Here is a 27,363-nt window from a genome sequence, read left to right as displayed (position 1 = left end):
ATTATATAAAAGGATTAATAAATAATAAGTTATAAAAATAAAACTATTTTTTTATTGTAGTGCAGAGGATGAATTGTAATTAAATGTTGGTTGTTGGTTTTGCTAGCTAGCGGTCGTCTTCTTTTTTTGCTTTTGTTGACACGTTTCTGTGTTTTTTATCTCACTACTGCCACCAAGTGTCAACCAGTGAAATAACCAGAAACCCGCTGTAGTCTCGTACGTCTTGTGCAGGACTCTATATAGTGCGAGTATTTGCCCCTAAAAATAGATATTTGCGAACCGGAAAAATAATTTGAGAGCAAAGTGTGCGAGTAAAGATTACAACCAACCATAATATTTTATCTCCCCGCTGCTAATCTTTTAAAAGCTAGTATTTAATAGTCAGATAATGGTTATTAACAGTACATAACAGTACATTAGAAGTGTAAATATCAGCACACTGCTAACTGTAGCCTCAGTTTGTCCCTCTCAAACAAAGCTGCTGGTAGCGTTAGCATGTCTGATAAGAGACGGCAGAACAGCGACGTCGTGCTAATAAATAAACAAGATTTATTCCTTTTCTGTGGCAGTAAATGCAACACACGCTGGTATATAACTAACTCTGCTCTACTGCATTCAGAGCTTTACAAGATATTCAGGGCTGACGAGGGCAATACTAACATGATAAACAGCAGGACTACAGCTACATACTGACACTCCCCCCCCCCCCTCACACACACACACACACACACACACACACACACACACACTACAGCCTCTGTGTTACTTTAATATTTTTCACTCTGCTCCTAAATGTCTTTGTGTGCTCCTAAATTTTTTTTTTTTTCATTTAGGAGCACATGTACTGCTGTTAGCAGGGGGCCCTGTTGTAACCTGCATGCTTGTATGTGTGTGTGTGTGTGTGTGTGTGTGTGTGTGTGTGTGTGTGTGTGCGCATATATGTGCGTCCTCATGAGTGTGCAGGATTCAAACAAAATGGGGACCCACTCATAAAAAACATTGCTCAATAGCGCTACTAGTGGCCAAAACCATCACAGGTTTTTTTTTAATTATGATTTTAATTCTCCATTAAGGCACAACTCATGATGCATTATGTAATCACTCAGAGTCACAAAAAAACCCCAAAAATCCAAGTTATTAAAGTTTTCTGATGTTATTTTATACATTAATAATAGTTGGAAATGCAGCAGAGAAGCAGGTTTATATTTTCAGACAAATGCAGATTTTTAAACATTACGTTTTTAAGTTTATACATCAAAAATTAACCCTTAAATTAAATTAACTTGTGCCAAGTTTTCAGCCAGTTCACATGCATCAGTGAGAGTTGTGTAAAAGCTAAAATACCCTTAAGGCTGCAACTAACAATTATTTTCATGATTAAATTGTTTAGTCTATAAAATATAAAGGTGAAAAATGGCTTTTAAATTTCATCAACGTCAAAGGCGACGTCTTTAAATGTCTTGTTTTGTTCGACCAACAGTTTAAAACCCCCAAATATTCAATTTATAATCATATAAAACACATAAAAGCAGCAAATCTTTGCATTTTTGCTTAAAGAACGACTAAAACGATTAATCAGTTATCAAAATCTAGAATGAAATTTGGTGTGATCCAACATTTTAGTATCAAAAACACAATAAATTATCTTTTGGTTGTTACTGCTGTAGTTTAATTGTGTTTTAAAACATCAGTATTACAGTATTTAATGTTTTCTGGCCTCCTTACTGCGCAGCTCCGACTGTAACCTCGTCCGTCTAACCTTGATCTCATATCAGTTTGTCCAAATTTACAACACCCACATCGGTGGAAAGCGACTCGGCCTGTTTGTCGTTTGTTGTTTGCAGACGGAGCACTGACCTCCTTTTTCCTCCCCGCTGGTTTCTACCAGAAGGACACTTGAACTCGACCTGTCCCTCAAACACACACACGATGTTTTTAAATGACTGAAATGAGTCCCGATCGATCTGTGAAAGCCTGAAATGACGAATCTTTATTAATCTCTTCTGTTTTTTTCCTCTTTTCTTACAGTCGAGTGACTTCAGTGACATCACAAACTGGCCCACACCTGGTGAACTGGCCAAAGAGGTACGACGTGTGTGTGTGTGTGTGTGTGTGTGTGTGTGTGTGTGTGTGTGTGTGTGTGTGTGTGTTGAGAGAAGCTGGTTGAATCTCATTTTGTTTGGTTTCTGCCACCTTTTCCTGAACAGACTGGTCATGAAACAGTTTTTCTGATCTCTGCTCACTAGATGGAGCACTAAAAACATCCAGTGATGTTGAAAAATTCAGCTCTGCTCTAATAATCTGGTTCAAAACTGTTAAAAGTCCAAATTTTCTTTAAAGAAACTGCCAAATGTTCATCCAGGGCACTTTATGTCTTGAAGTTGAAAGAAAAAAATCACAGAAAAGAAAAAAATAGCCTTAACCTCTGCCACTGTGGCGTAATGTTACTTCCTGTGTGATGTCTACATGGAGTACCAGGTGTAATCAATCTGTTTTTAAAAAATTATGTCTAAGGTTCATTAAATTAAGGCTCTTCAGGGCAACACTTCACTTTAACTCCACCTGTTTAACATTTATAAGCAGAATACAAACATTTAAACTGTTTTTTAAAGCATAACTCTGATGTATAAACAGATAATGAATGACTGAATATAGTAAAACATTAATAAATACTAAAAAAAGTCCTTTATCTGCTGATAAATGCATTATAGTGTGTTATAAATTTCTCAAAATGTTTGTGTACTTCTTATAAATGCTAAATAGGAGGACTGAAAGTGAGTTTTACTTCTTTAAAGGAACTTTTTCCTTTTTCCTCTTCTTAAGAGCAGCTGAAAGACGTTTCCTCGTCTCTAAAACAATCTGAAATAAAAACAGAAACCACAAAGCAACATTTCCTACTTTTCAGGACACCAGTGAAAAAACAAACATGCTAAACTTTAAAGCTTTAAAATTTAACCGATAAACCAAAATTTGTTGATTTAAGTTTTTCAGTGATTTTTTTAAATTTTTTTTATTTATTAGTTTATTTGCAAAAAACCCCATTAAAACAGGTTAAAACAACATGTCCCTGTTTAAGCTTTTCTACTAAAAATAGTCATGATGAATAAAGACTGTAGACACTGAAGAGCTGATAGAAGAACTGATTCTAGTTTATTTTTTGTGATTTGGTTCGACTTTTATAATTTGAGGATGTCTCGTTTCCTCGAAAGGTTTTTAAAATGAGTCGACGGCCTTGAAAGTTGATTTTTGTTCTCGTCCTGACAAGAATTGCAACTGTACATCTAAAATTGGACGACGTTAACCAACGATCATTTCTCAGCAGTAAAAATGAGTCATCTGTAGGTCAACTTTGATACATTTCCATTTTGAGACCTTGGAATTTTTCTTTCCAAGTAAGTGACTTTTACAAAAAGGAACAAACGGCACACGAGAAGCAGATGCAACCGAATTAAAACAGAGAAATGAGTAAGAATTAAAAAAAAAAAAAAAAAAAAAGGCCACATGACGTTTAATCATCCTCCTAAAAGTATAATTAAAAGCTGATCTTTCTCTCTCTCTCTCTCCCAGCAACAACAAAATGTCCTCAACAACAACGGAAAGAAGCCTCCTTCCTCCTCACGCAGGGAGAAGGAGAAGAGGAGGGAGAGACCGGACAGGAAGTCGGAGAGCAGCCACGACGGCGGCGAGAGCAAAGAGAACCAGGAGGCTCAGCTGGACCCGCTGGGAGAGCTGCCCAAAGACGGAGAGTCCAAGCCGGGACAGGACGCCAAGAGCGCCGGCCTGAAGAAGAGAGGAGGTGAGGGTGAGGAGTGTTTCTTCTTGAGTAAATAAAGCATGTCGAACGGCATCCTGCGGATCAGATCCAGTTTGATTTTAATGAGCATTTCTTCGCTGTCACGTGAAAATATTTGATACGTCGATTTTTAAACTTTACATCAATTAAGATGATCTGATTGGGTTTTTAATGATTATATACACTTAAAAATCTGCTTTAACTACATTTGGAAATGTTTTTCATCGGACAGCGATGATTTGTATCCTTGATTTCTTTTGCATTAAAAATGAGCATGTCAATAACTATATTGATCATTGTTGGTAATTGCTGATTGGTGCATGTCCTGTGGTACCTTTTTGCTGTGATAATCATACGTGTTGCTCTTCACTGATTCACTCCCATCTTTTTTTATTTATTTATTTATTTATTTATTTATTTTAAAAGAAGAGAAATAACAGGAACCGACCTCAGTGGAGGCGAGTAAGAGACACTCGTCTTCATCAGTGACTAAACCAGAGATGAAGTGAAGAGTTTTGTTCCAAAATGAGACGAGATAATCCACCAATAGACTCCAACAAGTTTGTTGATGTGAAAAAAGTTGGAAAATGTTGAATAAAATGTTTGAGTTGACTTAAAATGACTAAGAGAAGAGACAGTCTACCTCTGCCAGGATGCACAAAAGCTTTAAATGTGTTAATTTAAATACATTTTAAAATCTTTTAATATTCACCTGGATCTGCATCATCATCATACACATGACGATGGACAATCATTAGATACGTGTGGCAGGTTTTGTCATTTAGTTCATTAGAAAATATAAGAAATATTCAAAAAAGCCAAAAAACTTAGTAGTTTGTCTCACAGCTCAACTTTACACCAAATTTCATTGATAAATTTTAGTAAGAATTTTCCTGCAAACAGGATTGAAAAGTCAATCTCGCTGGTGATGTTAGTAATCTCACTATCATTAATGATAAATCTAATAATAAATTAGAAATGTTTAAGTAGAGTTGAAAGAATTAGTTGTAATTTATCGATTAGTTTATTGACAGAAAATGAATTGGCAACTATTTGGATAATCAATTCATTGTCAAGTATTTTTTTAAGGCAAAAATGCCAAAAATTCCCCAGTTGAAGCTTCTTAATTATGAAGATTGGCTGATTTTCTTTGTCTCATGTGACAGTAAATTAACATTTGTGGGTTTTTTGAACTGTTGGTTGGACAAAACGAGTAATTTGAAGATTTGATACTGAAGGAAATTGGGATATCAGCTGATTCCTGACTTATTATAGACCAAACAATTATTCCATTAATCCATCAATTAAAATAATTGTTAGTTGCAACCCTTTTTTTTTTTTTTAAAGGTTCAACCTACAGTATGTTGTAATAAAGCACATTCTAGTTGGAAACATGTCATCATTCGTCTTTATGACCCTGAAAGTGATATTGATCGACTTCACTCTCAATCTTTGCATATTTCAGGTTTTTTAGGAATTAATTTACCTCAGAAAGCCGATCGCTTCATCAGTGTTGTCATAAAACCGTCCACAGGCTTTAAGTTTTCACCTGTGGTTCATTTTGTTTGTCATGTAAACAGCTTTTCTTCTTCTTAATGAGGTGTTTGAGGAGAAACATGTGTCGACCATGTGTTGCCGAGGATCCTTTTGTTTTTTATTTTAGATGCAGAATGATGAACTCTTTTTTTTTTTTTTTAGTTGTTTTTATTTAAATTGTTCCAAAAAATGAATTTCCAGCGTTTTGGAACGAAACTCTTCAAGCTCTGTTCTCGGTGTGCAATCATCGCTAGGTAACAAACGTAAGTGGGTTTCTCTGCCGCTGGAGGAAGTGTCCCGGGAGGACGGCGCCAAGACGCCCGGCGGGGGCCCGACGCGCTCGGAAACAGAGCCCAACAGCGACTCACCTGACCCCACGTCGCCCAATCACACGCTCCATAATAACAGGGCGCATGATAGCAACAGGAGTAAGTGTTTTCTGTCCCCACCTTCAGTCTCTGTTTTTTTTTTTTTTTACTTCTTCGCTCGTTGGTTCGCTGTTTGCTCGCTGATATCGTTTCATGTTTACTCACCGCTTCTCCTCCTCTGCCATCTGTCTTTGTTAATGTCTGCAAGCTGCTTCTCATACTAACACACGGCACAATGAAAGCATGATTAAAATCTACAGATTAAAAGCTCCTCTGATAACCTTTGATGATCTTTTAACCAAACAAAAACCTTCAACAAGTTTAGTCTCTTAATTTTGTTGCATCAGACAAGCGATTGAAAGGCTTTTTGTTCTCTCAGCTTACAGGTGGAGGCGGATAAATGATCAGTTTGACAACACTTGTCTGGGAGAGAAAACTAAATTAAACATTCATATTAATCTTGGCTGAACGTCCCGATGAAAAACTTAAATCTTGTATTTTTTTAGACTTTGGATCATCAATGTTTCAGGTGTTCAAGTTTTCATGTAAAGATCAGTGGTTCTCAAAAGGTTTTCTGTCGTTGACGATTAATGTGCAAATGAAAAATGCAACGTGAGAGCGAGGTCGGCTTCGTAGCGTTAATATGATCCTGTTTTGTTTTGTTTTGTTTTTTTTGTCCTCGTTATAAATCTGTCCTTCTTGTACTCAACGTGTCGTTCTGTCTGAATAAATCAAACGGTTGTAATGTCTCTGCGCTTTTTGAGAACCAACTGTTCCGATCATCCAGCAAAAATGAAGGTTTGATACATATTATATACATATATATATATATATATACATATATTGATGTTTGTGATGATTTTACAGCATCAACAGATCCTACAAATTAACTTGATGCATAAAATGTTACCAATAATCAATAGAAATGATGGCCAACATGACAAAAATAAAAAAAAATCCAGGTTGTTAAATACAAAACAAGAAAAAAACTAGAATTTTCCTTTCATGCCGTTCATTTAAATATTTCACTGAGCGTAATGTATCTTGTAAAAGTAGTATTATGTATGTATGTATGTATGTATGAATCCTCTTTATATTTAATACACCTGTAAGAAGCCACCTATGGTCTTTTAGTTGTCTGGATTGGAACCGACTACATGAGTTTTCTGTAATATTTGACATCTTAACGTCCTGTCCACAGGTTGGAGGAGAGAACAGCGGGACTTCTGGGACGATTCCGGCAGCGTGAGAAGCGACGGCGGCAGCGTCCGTGGAGGAATACGAGGCAGAGGGAAAGGTCGCGGTCGCGGGAGAGGTCGCGGACGAGGCATGTGTTCTTGTTTTTTGTTTGTTTGTTTGTTTTTTAGTTACCCCAGAACACACGATTGTCAAATGGAGAGAATTATTTATCCTCCTACTTGAAATGTTCATCTTGTTTGAACTGCTTTGCTTTTTTTAATTCTCTTATTAATTCACTGCAGCAAAACTTTGAGTTTATTTTGGCAGATATAAAGTAGTTTCAGATAGACTTTAGTAAGAAAATCTATCTAAACTGTGTTCTCTGACTGTCCAGCCCCCAAAATCCAGCTGAAAGAAGATCTGAGTTGATAAAACTGTTCATATCGTCATCTGAGTTAACTTCAGTTGTTCTTTTGCGTCCACATTAAGAAACTTAACGAGCAGCAGCAAGTTTTTAGATGTTTTTTTGCCCTGAGTTTCACCTCTCAGGCTGACAGAAGTATTCTACTTTCTCTGCATGTTTTTTGGATAAAACATATTTTTTTAAATCTATATTTTAAATACTTTCTACTAAAAAGATGATTGAATCAAGCATCAATAATACAGTAAGGCAGTAAAGGCCAGTGCTCGCTGTAGTAAAAATTTAAATACTACTAGCTGTAGTAGTGTATAGTGTATAATAATCCCAGCTATATCATCTATTATAAAGTATAAGGTATTTTTTTAAGTACTTATATATTAACAATACAGAGTTTTGAACATCATACCAGTTCTTTTGTTATTACCATTAATATAGAAAACATTATTACTAATTTACTGATTACCTTCATTGTGTCCAAACCCTCGTCATTAGGAACAGACAAGTGAACAAAGTTTCCATCAGAGTAAATGAATTTAGGAGCTCTGCAATTTTAAGATTTTTGTATTTTTATCTCTGCCAGGTGTAAACCTGGAGGGGATCATGTGTTTGGTCGTGTGTTTATCTGTCTGCAGTTAATCAGCCTCATAAGTTATTTATGACTGTATGCTCAATGACCTCTTGTGACTGCGGTGATTATCAATTTTTGAAAAACCCATTTTATAAACACGATTCCTTACGAGTCAATAGTAAAGCTTAGACTTTCGTCTTTTCAGCAGTCCTCGCCATTTTAAGATATGCGTTACAACATAGCAAAAAGGCATTTCTGGCAATCAGCTGGGCTAAAAACAAGGTTTACTTAGTCTGTTGCAGGACACGTTTTAGCCTTCATAATGGCTCAAAAACAGACATAAGTTGATCTCATCTTGAGCCAGGGCATCTGCAGATTAATTCCATACCTGATATGTTATAATCCACTAAAATTAAACACCATACAAGATGAATAAATCCCTGTTTTTGTTATCCTCTCGCCTTCTTGACTGTAAGGGAGCCTGGAGGGACAACCGAGTGAGATTCAACTCTCCTTTTTCTTCTTAATAAATAACAAAATGTTCTAAACAAATAACAGTGTTTAAATTGAGATTTAATTTATCGTCCCATTTATTGTTTCCTTATTAAGTTTATACAGTTAAGTGAACCCAGGATGAGACAATACAAAAACACTTTATTAAAACATTTACATACATCTGTATAAGAACACATAGACGCCTGGCAGAGATCTGCTCTCTACCGTGTTCATTCTTGTCTTATTTTTCCTGTTTCTCCTTCTTTTTCAGGCCGTTATGAGTTTTCTCAGAGCTACCGGGACTCTCAGTCGTCCGACGGCTCCAACGCCCCCACAGAGTTCGGCAACAACATGGTTTACTACTACGACGACGGCAGCAAAGTCCAGATGTACACAGTGGACGAAAAGCTTCTTAAGGAATACATCAAACGGCAAATGTGAGCGTTTGTTTCTTTTTTTAAACTTTTCTTACGAGTCTTGTAGGCTGCGGTGCATTTCTGCAATTTCCCCTCATGACCACCTCGTTAAATGTCCAGAGATTAAACAAGATGCATAAAACACAACTACAGTTATTTATCCATTAAATTCCTATTAATTTTGACCATCATCTCCATGGTTTAGATTCCTGTGGAGTCAGGTCTGAGGTGCAAGCGTGTCTCTAACTGACCTGAGCATGTTAGGTCTGTAAGGCTGCTCTGGGTTTGGTTTTGTCCTGCAGGGGGCAGCGTTGCGCTCTGGGTCTGACTGACAGCTCTGGCCTCGTTGCAGAAGCAGACTCAGAATAGTGAAGGGTGAGGTAGAGTCCTAAATATAGTCTGAGTGCCTCGGAGGGGACAGCGGATGAATTATACGCTGGCCTGAGCGAGGAAATGTAAAAAAGAAAAAAAAAAACTGTGTTTCAGGGAGTGAGGGGGGGGGGGGATGAAATTCTTGTCTTCTCTTCTCTCGTCTTCCTCAGCATTATTCAGGCTGCTCACTCGGCCAGCATTACTCCACATGAAAGGACAAATCGTCACCGCCTGCAGGCTGAGTCTGACGTACAGACGTGTGTGTGTGTGTGTGTGTGTGTGTGTGTGTGTGTGCTCGGTGACTTTAAATGGTGTGACAAGTCATGGAGAGAGACCTTTTCTAGTCTGAAGATTGTTGCTACAGTCAGAAGATTCTCTATTTATTGAAGGTTACAGAAGCATTTAAATGAAAATTTTAATTCACATAATTAAATTAAATTTCTCTTCTACTAATTATTCTCTATTGTTAACTAGAACTGTTTGGTATTGACTGAAATGTGTCCATATGTCACCAGAGCTGCAACTGACGATTATTTTCATTATCAATTAATCTTTTAATTATTTTCTCAATGAATTGATTAGTCGTTTGGTCCGTTAAATGTCAGAAAATGGTGAAAAATGTCGATGAACTGTTTTCCAAATCCCGAGATGACGTCCTCAAATGTCTTATTTTGTCCACAACCCAAAAATATTCAGTTACTGTCACAGAAGAATAAAGAAACCAGAAAAGATTCTTATTTAAGAAACTGCAACCAGATAATTTTGGATTAGATTTGCATCTTTTCTCTTAAAAGTTGACAGTTGATGGTTATTAATTTTCTGTCAATTGACTAATCATTGCAACTCAAATCAAAAGAAAATAAATTAACAACTCTGGACTTAATGATTAATCAATAAAATAGTCATCAAATAACATGATAATGAAAATAATCATTAGTTATAGAATTGTGTTTAGAAGCTGTCATCAGATTTGTAATCTATTCATAATTATTATTCTTTGATCAGATATTCTGATTGAAATTAAAATATTCTGCTGATTTTAGACTGTTTATATTAAAGTTTAACATTTGAGAACTTTCACTTCTTTTGTTGGATGGCGTCATCAGTTAGACCATCTCGTCCAGTAAATACCACTGTAGTTCAAACCTCTAACCTCCAGTTTCTGTTATAGATTTGTTTTCTTCGAATCCAAACTAAAATAACCGTAATGACATCACTGTGACGTCTTCTGGGTTGTTTTCTCAGACTTGACAAAGCTCCTCCAGAACCACAAATTGTACCACTGTGACTTGATATCGATGCAATACATAATTAAACTAAATTAAAAAACTGATGTTTCTGATGAGCACTAAACGTATCACGCTGTCCTCCTGCAGTGAATACTACTTCAGCCTCCACAACCTGGAGCGGGACTTCTTCCTGAGGAGAAAGATGGACGCGCAGGGCTTCCTCCCCATCTCCCTCATCGCCAGCTTCCACAGAGTCCAGGCCCTCACCACCGACATCAGCCTCATCATCGAGGTAATCGCATCGTCGATAAGTCCACTCTTTACTCCGTACTTACTTTTGTACACAGAGATCTGCAGCTTCACATATAAAAGCGTGTTTGTTTTCATTTTAATCCCATAATGAGTTCGGTTTATGAAAGCTGGGACGTGGCTATACTCTGGGGGTTTGGAGATGTGAAGATGTATGTGTTTCTGCTCTCCAGGCCCTGAAGAGCAGCACGGAGGTGGAGCTGGTGGACGACAGGGTTCGCTGTAAAACCGACCCGGAGCGTTGGCCCATCGCCGTCCCCACCGTCGTGGGTTCCCCTCGCACCGACTTCTCTCAGCTCATCAACTGTCCCGAGTTCGTTCCTCGACAGACACTCAACTCTGCAAAGACCGGTCAGTATAGAAGACATCTTTATGGAGAAAACAAACTTCATCAAAAGACCAAAAACCAACAATGAGTTGATCAACTGTTTATCCAAAGTCTGATCTCATTCCTCTGTAACAAAACACAATACCAAATACTTTACTACAATAACAAAATGTTAGGACACTTTCTAAGTTGGTTTGCCTTTTTTAAAAATAAAAACTTGTATTTTTAAAGATCTGTGTCTGTTGGTAGGAACCAGTGAGCTCAGGGCTGAGAGCCACAGACAGTGGAGGGAACATATTGAGAAACATGTTGGTTTTGGTCTTTTTATGGGATTTTTGTCAATAACAAAAAATGCAGAGCATCTTTTAGTCTCATCCTTACGTAGGTCAAAGGTGCTAGTTGTTAATTACTGATTATTTGTGTACATGAGTTAATTATTCAAGAGTAGGAACTGGTGCTAAAAGCATTATTTAAGAAAATTAATGGGCAGCAGTTGTGATAATTTGCTAATCGCTAATTGTCATTTTTCAAGCAACAATGCCAAAAATCCTCTGAGAGGATTTGCTGCTTCTATTAAATAATTAGTATGCAAGTAAAGATTAGTTTCAATGTTTATTAATATAAAGACTACTCTTTTCATTAATAGATTAATTATTTGGTTAATAAAATGTCAGAAAATAGTAAAAATATGTTCTTCACAGTTTCCCAGAATGCAATTGTTATGTCAGACCAACAGGATAAAAGACAAAGAGATTCAGTTTAGTGTCATTGAGAACAAAGAAAAGCAGCGATTATTCACATTTGAAAAGCTTGAACAATAAGATTTTTCTAATTTTTGCATAATAAATTATTGTTTTTCTTTGTTATAAATGATAATAAACTGTGTTCCTGTTTAAGATAATCACTGGAACTGTTGAACGAACAAAAATATATGAAGACGTCACCTTTGACTCTGAAATTATAATGCAGTTTTTCACTTTTTTTTTTTTTTATAGACAAAATGATTAATTAAGAGAATGATTTGCAGAGTAATAAATAATGAAAATACTTGTTAGCTGCAGCCTTTCTCTAGTGTGAACATAATGTGCATCTTGGCTTCATAGAAACATAAATATAAATTTGTACAGAATAGAAAAGCAAACTGGAAGAACTAGTAAAATACTCGTCCATATTAACTCTCCTTCTCTCTGATGTCATGGTTTCAAGTTGAAAGCTGTAGAATCTTAACGAGTGTTGAGACGAGCGTTTCAGACTTTAGCACCTCGCCGCCTAAATGCGAGCCGACAGCGTGATGTGTGATGTTAAAACTCTGCTGAAGGTTGTCTGAGTGTCTGTGTGATGTGACGGGCCTTTCAGCTTCATCGCCCGCGAAGGAGACTCCTCCCGAGTCCGCGCAGCCTCAGGACTCGGCCGAGCCCGTCTCCTCCGGCAAGGAGTCGCTCCCCGCCGCGGACGCCTCCAAAGACGCCCCCGCCCCCGACGCCTGGATCCAGGTGGAGAAACGCCACCGACAGCCCTCCGGCAAGGGAAAGGTACTGATCGGCAGCTTCAGGCCTATGATCTTTCCATTTTTCATTTCTCCTATCATCCCCCTTTTTTTTCCTGTTTCTCATTAACTTTCATCTTTTTTCCCCGTCTGTGTTCGCCCTCCTTTCTCTCCTTCATCTCTCGGCCGACAGCACGTCAGCGATGACGTGTGTGTCGTCGACTCCTCTCCTCCCTCAGAGCCTCTTCCCGACCTCCTCCCCTCTGCAGTTGAGTACTCCTCTCAGTCACCCATCACAGCTTTTCCTTCTCCCCCCTTTTTTCCTCTCTGTGCTTCTCATGTTTTCCATTTCTAACACTGACTCTTATTTCCTGCTCGTTGCATTTTCCATATTTGCTGAACCTTGTTTATCGGGTCTATTTGTCTCTCAAACCTTTATCTCACCTTTTTAAATTTCAAGTGAAAAAAGTCACCAATCATCTGTTCCTGGAAAATCGTTGCATCATGTGAACCAGAACCAGCATTCTCCAAAATATGACCTTTTGTCTAACATATTATTGTTAGTAGATGATCATCAATCATGTCTCCATCTGCTGTGTAGTTTATGTAGAGCTACAACGATTAATCGGCGACTATTCTGATAATCAAATAATTGTTGAAGCCGTTTTTTAAGCAAAAATGTCAAATATTCACAGGTTTGAGGCTCTCAGATGGAAGAATATGTTGCTTTTCTTGGTCATAAATTACTGTAAATTTGATATATAATATTTGTTGACATCATCTTTTGCTGAGATGAGCATTTTTCACGATTTTCTGATGTTTGATTGACCAAGTGATTCATGGAGAAAATAATCTGCAGATTAATCGATAATGTCAATAATCATTAGTTATAACCCTACAACATGAGAAATGATTTCTCCCTCAGATGTTTGTATCTGTAGTAGTTTGGTGAAACAAACTTTTTTCAACACCTCATTTAAAATACTATTTCAGCTCGTTTTTCTACAAAAGCCTCATTTCATCTTAACAAAAGAAGCAGAATTTCTTTGATTTTCTTTATTAAATGTTGTCTAAAGTTAAGCAGCCTGAAGGCCACAAACTGAAACTAACAAAATGTTGATTTTAATTGGGAACTATCTGATTAAAGAATAAACACATTCAATGCCAACATTTAGTACTCGACAGGTTTTGATACTCAGTGCTGTGGTCACATTTCAGTCAAAAACAGTATTTAGGTCCATTCAAGCTTTTTAAACTTTAAACGTTATGGGATTTTCTGCAGATGCGTCACAAGTAGCCACATATTATGATGGACTTTTTCTGGTCTCCTAAAAAGTGTTTATTCCTTTAACCTCAATCAAGGCCACAAAACATGGTGTCATTCCTATTTTTCTAGTTTTTGATGTAAATTAAACCTTAAATTAGTGATGTCCTGAGGATTGATTAGACTTTATCTGCAGGATCTTTTGACTTGAGTTCTGCCTTAAATAATACAAGCAGAGTCTCTTTAGTTAAACACACAAAAAACAACATTTTGTAACAATATTAAATGTTAAAGTGTTCATGTCCGTTTGCTGACGGCCGCATGTTCTCCGTGTCCTCCAGGAACGCAGCGAGGCGCCTCCTCCAGGCCGCCGCGCCCCTCAGCAGGCCGAACCCGACCAGGAAGAGCTGGACTTCATGTTCGACGAGGAGATGGAGCAGATGGCGCCCAGGAAGAACAAGTTCACCGACTGGTCGGACGAAGACGACTCAGACTACGAGCTGGACGACCAAGACGTCAACAAGATCCTCATCGTCACCCAGACGCCTCCTTACATCCGTAAACACCCCGGCGGCGACCGCACGGGCAACCACGAGTCCCGAGCCAAGATCACCACCGACCTGGCCAAAGCCATCAACGACGGGCTGTACTACTACGAACAGGACCTGTGGAAGGGAGAGGAGCAGCTGGAGTGCAGCAAGGTCAGAGGAGGAAGTAGTTGATCAGATACTGACGCATTTAGAGTTTGTTACAGCTAGATTATGGATTTGAAAGCTTCAAATTTAGGCTTTTACAGTGACTTTTATCCCATTTTCTCCTCATTTGGAACACTTAAATCTTTAGTTTTGGTCATTATCAAAACTAGCACCAGACCTGAGATATTTCAGCTCATATTCTGCTAAAATAACTTTAATTTTAAGCTTTAAGAAATGTGTCAATGAAAACCACACTTCAGTATCTTCTTCTTTTGATTGACAGTTCATTAAAAATATAGAAGTTTAGGGAAGTCGGCGTGTTGACGCAGGTCTGACAGAAGAAAAGGAAGAACCGGTTCTGTAATTTACACGTAACACACGTGTGTTCCCCGTCACGTCCAAACAAGTCCATCAGTCAGAGAAAAGGCAGCGGCGGCGGCGGCGGCTCGCCTGTCACATGATCATCAGGGCTCCTTATTAGCGTGTGATTTATAGACTTGTTTTCAGATTTTAAGTTGTATTTCTTTAGGGGATACGCTGACGTTTGTTTATTTGCTGTTTGACAGAAATTTACAGGAGAGGATTGATGGAAATGTCAGTTCAAGCTTTGTAGTTTTACGCACCGTTGACAGTTAGTTGAGCTTTTATCGAACTCCTGGCAGGACAACAAATTCGTCTCAGTGTTAAAGTTTATCCATCATGTTTAACTTTCTTGTCTAAGAAGGAAACTTAGGAAACATAGAATGCACTTAAAACATAATAAAATATATAAAACATTCAGTAAAACAAACCATATAAAATACAGTGAACATAAAGCTGATGTACATCCAGCTCACCTGTTTATTCCTTTAATAATTTAACCATTTTTCGACCAATATCAATAGTTTTTGATCTATTTTACCTCATTTTTTGTGTCCTGAAGCTTCAAAACAAATCTGCAACATGTCGACCATATGATGCATTAAGTGATTTACAATTACTGAAACATTAATCTCATTATAACATTCGTTGGTTATCTACAGTAAAAAAATATAAAAAAACTAACCAGGGCTGTAATTTTCTGTCTGAGAAAGAGACGAACATGTGAGCGACTGAGAGAAAACGGAGGTTATTTCCACATGAAAACTCAGAGCTAATGTTAGCGTCCAGCTGTCCCGCGGCCAGTAAACTGGATCTGGTCGGTTGTTGTTTGGCCTTGACTGACTGACTGACTGACTGACTGACTGACTGACTGACTGACTGACTGACTGACTGACTGACTGACTGACTGACTTCTGCTCCAAAACTGGATTCACTTCCTGTGAAGTTTAGTCACTTGCTTTGTTGTTAACTGCTGCGTGTTTTTTTTGTTTTTTTTAGTTTTGTGCCGTTACAGTCACTGTGGCAGTGGGTCATTCTGCCCAAAGTTAAAAACAAATACAGAGCAGAGACTCAAACACTGATGCTTTACGGGTTTCAGAAGTTTATTTACACAAACATTATTTTACACATTAGGTGGTAACGCTTTAAGTCCCCCTATTTAGCATTTATAAGCATTATATAAACATTTAATAAATAACTATAATGTAGTTTTAAGTCCTCCTGTGGGCCTCCATAATTAGGCTATATAAACAGACAATAACGACTAATTACAGTAAAACACCGTAATAATAATATAAAATGTCTTCATAGGAGAAGTTACAATTGCTGACAAATACTGTACATTATTAAACACTTAAAGATGTCCTTATATCTGCGTACAACTACATTATAATGTGTTATAAACATTAATTAAATGTTAAAGTGCTTATAAATGCAAAATAAACTCTTATAGATTCAGGGACACTGACATGTTCTTTTACTGTTGAATTAAAGCTCAAAGAATGAATGAAGAGTCTTTAAATTTAAGAGAGGAGAGAGGATATTTTATGGAAATAGTTTGTAATTGACAACAACTTTAATAAGATTAGCGGGAAATTTGTCTTTGGGCTCTTCACTCATGATGCAGCCATTAAAAGACAACATTTCATATACAGAAAAAGAAAAATACAAATGAGTTAAATAAAAAACAAAGTACTAAAACCATTTCAAATACATAAATATAGAAAGATGTTAGTTAATAAGGTTCTAAAAATACCTAGAAAACAATCACATCAATAAATGTATAATGTGTTTTTAATTGGTGTCCTCCATGATAAAAATCTTCTCCTTTGACTTCAGTGGACTTGATTAAGCTACAGATGGATATTTGCTCTGATCTCTCAGTTCTGGTTCAGAAAGTCTTGATTATCACATCATGCAAACACCAATATTTCATAAATATAAGAGCTCCTCTCAGAGCTTAAATGTCTTTTTATTCCACAAGTAAACAACCCTGTTTATGTTTGTCGTAATAACGCCACATAATTTCCACCATGTGGACATTTGTCAACTGTATCATTTATTACAACAAACCACAGATACAGTTTCTACACACTGTATTCAGGCTCAGATGCAAAGATGAACTTAGATCCTTCAGCTGAAAATCAATAAAACAATAAATTAATTTTTCCACAAAGACTGAAGAAACAGTTGCACCTTAGTCGCTGTCATCACAGTTTAAGGGTCAGCGGCTCTCTGCAGGTCAGAACGCTCTGACACCAAGACTTTACGACAGAGCTGTTAAACTGAGCGGCCGTCGCGCGGATGTGGCCAAAAATAGGCGACTATTTATCACCGACAATATACCAGACCGAGACTACATATGTGTCACACAGCAGCAGCAGCAGCAGCAGCAGCAGCCTGCAGAGAGGACTGACCTGCTTTTAGGAAGAGCTGCCTGGTCTGCAGACTGTCTATAGGTCACTGAGTGTTATGTCACTTTATTTTATAACAGGTGCAGAGTTGTGTAATAATGCTTTACGGCTCCGGATCAGTTTGTAGTCTAGTTTTACAGCAGTAATTCAACATACTTTACATAAGACATGAAGGGTGTTAAGACACAAGACACTGTATAAAAGGACACATATTTATATTTTTATACATAAACTTAATCAGCAGATTCAATATTTCCTTCTGACATGAAATAGAGTCAATAAATCAAATCTCACAAAATACAAAATTTCAAGTTAAAGTTGACAGACAGACAGGAATCCAGTAAATATCAATATTTGCTCTTTGTACAGTTTTAGCCAAATTGGTTGAAAGCCAAAAAAATCCTGGAAATGCCAACTAGTATCACTCTGTTTTTTTGTTTTTTTGGGGTTGTTGATTGTAAGTTTTCAGCGTGTTCAGCTCATTCTCAGCCCAAAGGTTGACGATAATGTCGCCACATGTGGGAAATGTCACGCCTGAGCACACACACACACACACACACACAAACACACACACACACACACACAAACACACACACACACACACACACACACACCAAGGTCACTTGGATTTTCTCTGACGCTGGCGTGTAAAGTTCAAAGTACGCTGCACATCTGCTGTGTGTCACACATGCCCGCATGGCTGCAGTCTCTGGCATATGAAGTATTTTCACCACCATGTCACCAGTTTAAACGTGTAATATGACCTCTGCATAGCACTGCTGCAACATTAAGTCTATAAAACGTGACCGAAAGTGAAAGATCATCAGTCCAAAACCCAAATCTTCACACCTCAGTTGTGAGTTGTTCTAGTTGCTGCCGTTCTTTCGTCTCTTTCTGACATTTTTCTCCTGTTCTCTTGTTGTTCCCCAGCAGGAAGTAGAGAACTTCAAGAAGCTGAACATCATCAGTAAAGATGAATTTGAGAATCTCACCCCTAAAGTGCCCGTTGAACCAAACCAGGAAGTCCCGCCTCCTCCCATGCAAGGTGGGTGGACGAAGCCGCCGCTGAGCATCCTGTGTGGTGTTTCTGCGTTTCAACCACACCCTTCTCACACTTAGTAAACACGTCTTGTTCCATTTTCTGACCACATCTGTGAATAAAATATATCATATTGCTGCTTGAGATATTTAGAGAAATTAAAAAATTTGACGTCATGTGATCATAAACACGGGAAATAATCTAGTAAAGTGTATAAACAGCATAAACTGATGTTATATTTGTGTTTTTTCAGCAGACAGCGGAGCAGAATTGGCTCGCTCTCTGCCCACAACGGTCCCGGAGTCTCCCAGCGCTCACCAACCCCGAACCCCCAGAACGCCACGGACCCCCGGACGCCAAGACCCGAGCAAGACCCCCCGATTCTACCCCGTCATGAAGGAGAGCGGCCCCATCGACGGACAGGTGATGACACGGACCCGCATCAACATCTCGTTATGTTCCGGTTCATTAGAGGAATAGTAGCAGGTTGAAGACGATGCTGGTGAACTGTGATCGTTTTCAGACATTTTATAAGAAAAAATGTCAGAATTCTTTGATTCCAGCTTCTCAAATGTGAATATTTTCTAGTTTATTTAATCTTCTATGATAGTAAACAAAATATTTTTAGGTTATAGACGGTTGGTCAGGACTTTAGGAAACAGTGATTGACATTTTTCACCATTTTCAGACATTTTATAGACTAAATGACTTATTGATTAATTGAGAAAACAATAAAAGAAACCCATTTATTTTGAAACACATAATCGTTAGTGTCAATCCAAGTGTACTGAGCTCCTCCCAGGTGTTAAAGGGTTAGGGTTAGGTGTGGTATGAAGAGATAAAAACCAGGCTGTAAGAGAAATTTAAAGTTTTAAATAATAAATTCAAGTTTTACTTGAAGAGACGAGTCTGAGAGGAAGCAGAAATATGTCTGATACATAAAGTTATTGTTATTTTTTCAGACTCTCCTCTAATATTTTGTGAAATGAATTACTGGATCATTTTACCTCTTTAGATCATCTTATGGTTAAACTGGTCACAGTAACGAAGGGTCAAACAGATTAGAAACCACAGTGTTCAAGTTTCATCTTTCACTTCTTCTTTGTTACTTTATTAAATTTTCTTCCGGCTTTGAGCAGCTGAGTCTGTTTGAGCGTCTGATCTGATTTACATTGTGATGAATTTAAAAGAAAAAAATAGTTTTATTGTCTAAACTATTCATATCAGAGAAACTGTCTCCATAATAAAGCTGCAGTCACATGATCATCATATCATAAAATCACTGTATCATTTACTGACCTGCAGTTTAAATATCTAGTGACTCCTGGATTACAGTCTGATGATCAGACAGATGTGTTTATTTAAATAGTTTGTGTATAATAGACTAGAATCAGCCTGTAAGTAACCTCTTTGCATTTCACCCTGTTGTTGAGTTTTTCCTGGTTGAGCTCAGTGCAGAACTGAGAACAGTTTCTATAAATTGAACCTGTTTCATTACAGTAACTGCCTGTCATGTGTTTACATGGTTAAACTGACAAAAAGGGTCAAATAACAGTTGTTTTCACCTGCTGCAGTTGCATTTAACGTCCTCATTTCATCATTTTGGAAATCAACATTGAGTCAAAATGACTTTAATATCAACCAGTAGCTTCTCACATGTGATGATTTGCTACCAGCAGATGTATTGATAATAAAATTAATCATAGAAAACATGCCCTGCAGCCAGAAGGTTACAGATTTAAGTGCTCTAATGTTGTGGCGACCAGCTCTGTGAAACATGAATTTTCAGGAATCTGTCTTTTTGCGGTTTTCTGTTCCAGACGCCGAGGAAGAAGAAGACTCGCCACAGTTCGAACCCCCCGCAGGAGGCTCACATCGGCTGGGTGATGGACTCACGTGAACACCGACCGCGCTCCGCATCCATCAGGTCCGACCGCCGCTTCTACTGCAGCTTCACTTCTTCATTGTCTGATGACGCTGCCTTTCGGTTATGAATCTCGGACGAGCAAAAGAAGAACACAAACTCGTCGTTTCCTCCTTTCACTCTGTTATCTCTCAGTTGGTGTTAATCTGCTCGACGTTACTGACCGTTATTCACTTCTAGTGTGCTTCATATAGCAACAATTACAGATTAGTAGGTTGGTAAAAGTGATCTAATTTTGGCAATAATTGCTTGACAAGTGGATCAGATTCACAGTAACAGGATCCTTGAAACGTTTTTTGTTTTTTTCTTTCACAAAATAACTTAACTGTATATTAATATAAATGATGAATAACTCAGTAGTTTGTAGTTATTGCTGTTACTGCACAAAACACAGGCATAGCAGTAAGATTACAACTAACGATTATTTTCATTATGGATTGATTTGCAGATCATTTTTCCAATTAATCGTTTGGTCTAAAACTGTGAAAAATGGCGTCTAAAGCCCAAAAATATTTCATTCAATAATCCACAAAATCATATAAAAACAGAAGCAGCAAATCCTCTGAGAGTCTCAGACAACCAACAAATATTTGCTGTTTTTTCTTGATAAATGACTTAAATAATTACTTGATTTATCAAAGTTTTAGACATTAATTATCTGTTGAAGGTCTCAGTGACGGGTGCGTAGGATCAAAAAGTCCGTCGGCTAGTCGATGAATCGTTTAATTGTTTCAGCAGGTCAGCTGGTGTAGATGATGGTAAAATAAACAAATGATAAGAATTTGATCAGGTTTTCTGTTTATGCATCAATTAAAATATGCCTTGATTGGAGCAGGACAGCTTTACTATCTGTTGTAAATAATAATGTTTTCTACTCTGCCACTCAAACATCTCCTCCTCTTCCTCTTCCTCTTCCTCCTTCCTCCTGCAGCAGCTCCAACGCCTCCCCATCAGAAGGAGCCCCGCTGACAGGAAGTTATGGCTGCACCCCTCAGTCACTGCCCAAATTCTGGCATCCATCCCACGAGCTGCTGAAGGACAACGGCTTCACCCAGCAGGGATACCACAAGTACCGCCGACGGTGCCTTAACGGTACGAAGCCTAAAAGATACAAACCTGCTTTTTTACATCATCACATAATCACATTTTTTAAGGTCTGAGTTTGTAGTATCAGGCTAAGCTATTTTTGTTGTCTTTCAGAGAGGAAACGGTTGGGGATCGGCCAGTCTCAGGAGATGAACACTCTGTTCAGGTTCTGGTCTTTCTTCCTGAGGGACAACTTCAACAGGAAGATGTATGAGGAGTTCAAACAGTGTGCGGTGGATGATGCCAAAGAGAACTACAGGTGAGGACGACTGCAGGTGGAGCTGCAGGTTAAACGGCAGTATGTTTCTGTGCTTCGGGTTGTCGAAACACAAAAGAAATGTACACAAACCAGATTTTAGTGGAGACAAGCAAACAGGAAACCCACAATAACTGCATCTTTAAGCCCTGAAGTCCCCGTTTTTATTTACATGGAGCCCTTTAAGATCAAAGCTTGTCTGAGTATGAAAACCTTGTTCCTGACTGTCTGTTATCAGTGAAAACACTGAATATTAATCATGATATTTACTGATTAAATGTTAGAAAAGCATCACAACTTGCAAGAGTACAGAAGCACGTCGCATTCACCAAAATAAAATTAAAAAAAGATGTTTCCTCCGTTATGACAAACTTATAATCAGTGCAGTCGTAGGAACTGATGAGGTCGTCGTGTTCGTCAGGACAGTTAAGAAGCGACGCGCAGTCTGTTAGTTAAATGCTAGCGGCCATGTTTTTGTGTTGAGTGTGATAAATGTGCAGTAATAAAGAGAGATATCGTCTTTAAATTTAAATTTAAATTAATTGTTTTATATATAAAATGTCCAAAAATAGTGAAAAAAGCTCGTTAAAATTTCTTTTTTATATAGAAAGAAATTAAAAAGACACTCAGTTCATTTATGACACAAAAATCCTCACAACATCATCTGCAGACCAGATAATATTTGACATCTTTGCTTTAAAAAATGACTGAAACCATTAATCAATTATCAGAATAGTTGCAGATTAGTTTTCTGTCGATCGACTAATTGTTGCAGCTCTACAAACAACAACAACAACCAACATCAATCAATCGATCAATAAAAACGCTGCTTTGTGACCTGCTACAGCGCACATCATTTCATTCGATTGTGTTGCCACGGAAACAGCTCAGATTTACTTGGCTGCAAACTTGCTTCTGTTTGAAACGTTGAAACGGTCAATATGAGCTGATATCAACAACAACCTGATCAGCTGATCATCAGACAGCATTTCTTTCTTTATTTACTTATTTATTCAAATATTGACTCTAAAATCGTCGTTGTGTAATTTAGAGTTAAATCAGTCGCTGACATCAACATCGATGACCTCACAAGGTGTTCTGTTCTCGTTATTATGAGATATTAAGTCATAATTAGGAAAAACATCTCTTTTTCTTTGGGGAATGCAGTGACGCCATTTTCAGATTTTTCTCAAGATATTCAATTTAAAATGATATAAAAGCAACAAATCCTCACTTTTCAGAAGCTGAGATCAGCAAACATTTAACAATTAACTGATCAAGATTGTTGTCAATTAATTCCAAATCACTTTAATCTGATATTTATTCATTGAAAGCTGTTGCTATTGTTAGCTGGTTAAAAAAAACAAACAAACACTCCCAAAAGTTTTCATCATTATCTTGTTCACCATCCACTTTTTTATCTTTTGCAGCAGGTTTTACTGCATTAAACCTCCACATAAACAAGAGTTTAGTAGTTTTGACCTGTGGTGACAGTCTGCTCACCTCCAAACAGGTGCAGGAAGGCTTTAATTCCTAAGAGTCCACATTCTTCTCTGTGTAAACTTGACTAATAGTCGGGTTCCTGATCTCTGGGTGTGTCCCTGCAGCCGCCGGCAGCAGCAGCAGCAGCAGCAGCACTGCGCCTGCCTTCAGCCGACAGCAGAGGGTTAACAGGGGAGGCTGCCCTTCGTTGCAACATCGCTTTTGTATTTGCCAGAAGCTCCTTCACACACCTGCCAAACCCACATTCTCATCTATATGAGTGGGCGGCTCAGCCCTCTCTGTGTGATTTGTAGATTCAGGTTGTATGTGTGTGTGTGTGTGTGTGTGTGTGTGTGTGTGTGTGTGTGTGTGTGTGTGTGTGTGTGAGGAGACACTGACAAACCCCATCAGCTGTTTACGCTGCAGATCACATCGACCAGTCTGTCCGGTTCCTCCGTCGGCTAAATTAAAGCTATTAATAATCCTCACGACAAAGCCTCTACTGTTGGGAAATGTTGGAAGCACATGTGGGGAAATGGCTGGTACACTGGTGTAACAGTTGCATCATAAAACATCCTGTTTGTGTAAATATGCTCATGTTTTCAGACCAGATTTGAAGCTGAATGCAACTTGTTTGTAATTCAGAATGCAGGTAAATATTTGTCCCCCTCCTCCCTCCTCCTCCTCCTCCTCCTCATCCTCCTCCTCCTCCAGGTACGGGCTGGAGTGTCTCTTCAGATACTACAGCTACGGTTTGGAGAAGAGATTCAGGTTAGATCTGTTCAAGGACTTTCAAGAGGAGACCCTCAAGGACTTTGAAAAAGGTAATTAACATCCTAAACGACCTGCCATCTTCACTGGATTACCCATATTATCCAGAATAAAATCACATTTAACAGTTTCACCATCATAAAGTCACATAAACTGGAAATATTACAAATATTTGCCCTTTTTAAACCTACTTGACCTGAAGTGAAAATGCACTTCCCAGAGGCTGAATGTGTTAGTTGTATTTCAAAAAAAAAAAAAAAAAAAAAAAAAAAAAGAGGGGGGGGTGGATTAAGGTCGATTTCGCAACCTATTTCAACACTGCGAGTGAGTCGCTGGAGCAGAATGGAGGACTGCCAGTTAAGGCCTCAGCCACTTATTTCCAGCTGAGTTATTTCGGTGCCCAGTAAAACGTTTCTCATTCAAAACCCCCTCAGACTGGAGGCCGATCTGTCACAGAGATGTGGCAGAGAAGGCGTCTACAGACAAAGACTAAACAGAACGAGTCTGGTCCACCGTCGCCACCACATACTGTATTAACGAGACATAAACACTAATGGTAATTAAAACACTAATTAAAGTGTATTTTTTTTTTATCTTAAAGCATTAAACTCATCATGGACAGTTTTTTAAAAAGGCTCAAAATCCATTGTCAATGTCTTCCTTGTCGCCTACATTACCCACAATGCAACTCGAAACAGTTCAGTTGGAGATTCAGGTGTGTTATGCTAGTAGCAGCTAATGTAGCCTGGTGCTGCTAGCCTCCAGCAGCTACAGAGGTCTGATAACCTCTCTGCTTCCTGGCTCCACACCTCCAGATTGTTTTCATTTTTGTAGTCCCCAACATCCCCAACTGTCCAGACGCACAAAAGGCACAAATGTAGTTCTCCCCAACACCTGGAAATACCTGGAAGTTTGCCTTTAAAGCTCTCAGACGTTATTGTAGCGTTAAAGAACTAGTTTTATTAAATCCTGCAGCATTTAAACTGTGGAAAAAACTATATACAGTACAAACAATATGGCTTTAGGACATGAAAACTATAGCTGTGTCCAGAATCACTCTCTATTTATTTTATAGCTTATATTTGGCATTAAATGAGCTGTGTAATGTAGTTTTGTATTTCTGCTAAACAGTGTCGTTGTGTTTTCCTCTCTTGCAGGTCAGCTGTATGGACTGGAGAAGTTCTGGGCCTTCTTGAAATATTCAAAGATGAAGAACCAGCCCATCGACCCGAAGCTGCAGGAGCATCTCTCCAAGTTCAAGAACCTGGAGGACTTCAGGGTGGAGGTGAGCGTCCATGTCAGCAGTGATTGAGGAGAAACCGTTAATGATTCGTCTGTTAGTCGTTTGGTCTATAAAATATCAGAAAATTGTGAAAAATGTTGCTCGCTGTTGCCCAAAATCCAATGTGCAACCTCAAATGTCTTGTTTTGTCCCGACCAAGGACACAGAAACCAGAAAATATTCACATTTAAGAAGCTGGAACCAGAAATTTTTTTGCTTTTTTTCTTAAAAAAATGACTCAAACGATTAATCAACTGTCAAAATATTTGGCAGTTATTAATTTTCTGTCAACCGACTGATCATCTAATTGTTGCCGCTCTAATGTCCAAACAGTCTGTGATAAACTCCATTTTACAAGGAGTAAGTTGAATAAAATGAGACCTTTCTGACCTTTCACCTCTGTGTGTCCGCAGCCCCCGATGGGAGAGGAGGGAGGCAGGAGGAGACGCCACTCATCCTCGGCCGGGGATGAAGGGAGGCGTCGGCGACATCCTTCCAACACTACCTCAAAGCCCACACAGGCCTCCAAATCCTCCAGCAACACGGCCGCCGCCGCCGCCTCGGCCGCCACCACCACCACCACCACAGCTCAGCCCGCCACCTCCACCACCACCTCCGCACAGAACACGGCCAAAGACAGCGCCCAGAAAACCACCACAGCTGCACCCGCCCAGGGGAAGAAGACAGAGTCCGGTGCGGGGAAGAAGGAAAGTGCTGCACCAAATAAATGAAGCTCCCTCCTCTGTGAGGGGGTTTGGATAGTAGAGATGTAGAGCGGCGGCGGCAGCATCGCTCTTGAGCTCGGCGTTCGCTCTTTTCAGCGGCAAACTGTTTGGGTATGAAGAGAGACTGAACGTGGTTGACTTAATTTGATTGTTATCAGTGCATTTCATTTTAAAGCAAGCATAGGCAGTGAGCTTGAATCTGTGCGCCTGACAGCTTGTAACGTTTACAAAAACACACAAAAAAACACAAAAAAAAAAATGCATTCCCTGCATTTTGCCTTTTTTATCCTCTCAGATGCCAAACTCACGTCAACACGCGCGTTGATCTCCACAATCTGTAAGCAGCTCTCGTCCGTAAAGAGCGTCGAACTTTGATTCTTAGCTTGCCAAGATAAAGAGATCCTGCAAGACAGTCCGTGTGCCTTAATCTGATTCACCAGGACGACAGGATCGGTGACAAAAAATAGTCCCAAATTTTGTATTTTTTTCAAAGTCTTCCCAATTGATTTTTAATTTGGGGTTTGAATGTGTTTTTAAACTGACATCACACGCAGGTTGGTTTTTTTTCCGTTCTTGAGACACGAACAGCTCTTCTGTTTTTCATCGTGACAATCAGCTGCAGTCGTAAAAATTTTTTTGAAGGACTGACCTCGAGGCTGCTGCTAGATGACAGATGTGCCCTGATGTTTTTCAAGTCAGACTTAAAAGTTAAGCTTGTTTTTTTTTTTTTAAATCCAAACCTGCAGAAATAATGAGGAATTTATCTGGGAAGCTTTACTTTTAAAGTCCCGTTTTACACCCAGAGATAGTATAATTTATTGTTTTATTTTTGTTTTTATTTTTCCATTTACTTGATTGATGGAATAGTCTTAGGTAATCATTGCAGTTTTTAATGGCTTTTTTGCGATTGAATATATATAAAAAAAAAAATGTTTCTGCTGGAATTATGGGTGTGAGCTAGCAACATAAAACTACAGTATATTTTAGCTTGAAGTTTACTTCATATTATGTTTGAGGCTTGGTGCTCTAGAGCACTTTAATCGTTAACTTTCCTTCTTTCATCAATGGACTTAAGAGGTTTTAGAGTTGAATTTTAAAGAAAAAAAATGTAAATACTATAAAAAATCATTTGCTATTCAATTATTCATTTTAATTTTGACTTTTAAGAAGTGATTTGTTTTATCGGTAGTGTGGTTTTGAGTGTGTTTTAGGATAAAGCTGCATGTTAATGCCGGAGTCTTGAAATGTAAAATGCAAAAAAATATAAAATAACAGTTGATTGTATAAATGTGTGTTTGTGTGATTTGTCCTGTTTTCTCTCCTGAGTTAGAGCAGCAGGTTTCTGTCTCCTCTACCTGTTGTAGATGTTTGATATTTTCTGCTGTTGCTGAGGGCGACTCATTGAGCCTGATCAGCAGGTTTTTTTGTCACAGCTGTCTTCAGTCAAATTAAAAAACCGTTTGATCTTAATCAGCCGTAAATCTAAAGTAAGTTTCGTTCCACTCAGTGCGTTTCACCCGTTATCACCTCCAGCAGTTTAAACAAACAGCTAAGTTGAAAGTGTT

General features: G+C 38.4%; 1 protein-coding gene and 1 long non-coding RNA gene across 9 annotated transcripts in view; one reads left to right on the top strand and one right to left on the bottom strand.

Annotated features, from left to right (window-relative positions):
• The window catches only part of larp1b (La ribonucleoprotein 1B), a 32,625-nt gene extending 6,196 nt beyond the window's left edge, over positions 1–26,429 (top strand). Inside the window, exons 3-20 of one of the 8 annotated variants that reach the window (XM_067615050.1) lie at positions 2,029–2,085; positions 3,568–3,796; positions 5,584–5,757; positions 6,899–7,024; positions 8,632–8,797; positions 10,525–10,669; positions 10,860–11,037; positions 12,371–12,546; positions 12,694–12,768; positions 14,106–14,465; positions 18,164–18,278; positions 18,526–18,695; positions 20,093–20,199; positions 21,128–21,288; positions 21,397–21,541; positions 23,735–23,844; positions 24,949–25,076; positions 25,487–26,429. In XM_067615050.1, the coding sequence (XP_067471151.1) occupies positions 2,029–2,085; positions 3,568–3,796; positions 5,584–5,757; positions 6,899–7,024; positions 8,632–8,797; positions 10,525–10,669; positions 10,860–11,037; positions 12,371–12,546; positions 12,694–12,768; positions 14,106–14,465; positions 18,164–18,278; positions 18,526–18,695; positions 20,093–20,199; positions 21,128–21,288; positions 21,397–21,541; positions 23,735–23,844; positions 24,949–25,076; positions 25,487–25,804 (2,940 nt within the window). In that variant the 3' untranslated portion in view covers positions 25,805–26,429. Of the gene's footprint in view, positions 1–2,028; positions 2,086–3,567; positions 3,803–5,583; positions 5,758–6,898; positions 7,025–8,631; positions 8,798–10,524; positions 10,670–10,859; positions 11,038–12,370; positions 12,547–12,693; positions 12,769–14,105; positions 14,466–18,163; positions 18,279–18,525; positions 18,696–20,092; positions 20,200–21,127; positions 21,289–21,396; positions 21,542–23,734; positions 23,845–24,948; positions 25,077–25,486 lie in introns of all 8 variants that reach the window. The other 7 variants (XM_067615048.1, XM_067615049.1, XM_067615047.1 and 4 more) reach the window with 7 other exon arrangements.
• On the bottom strand, positions 17,430–23,169 carry LOC137200330 (uncharacterized). Its single transcript, XR_010931944.1, has 2 exons — positions 23,042–23,169; positions 17,430–18,384 (listed from the first exon to the last, which is right to left on the bottom strand). It is a non-coding gene; the product is annotated as an uncharacterized lncRNA (long non-coding RNA).
• Positions 26,430–27,363: the final 934 nt, after the last annotated feature.

This window comes from Thunnus thynnus, chromosome 16 (genome assembly GCF_963924715.1).
Source record: "Thunnus thynnus chromosome 16, fThuThy2.1, whole genome shotgun sequence".
Lineage (NCBI taxonomy): Eukaryota > Metazoa > Chordata > Actinopteri > Scombriformes > Scombridae > Thunnus > Thunnus thynnus.
The sequence above is the reverse complement of the archived record's forward strand: the minus strand, read 5'-3'. Positions and strand labels throughout refer to the sequence as shown.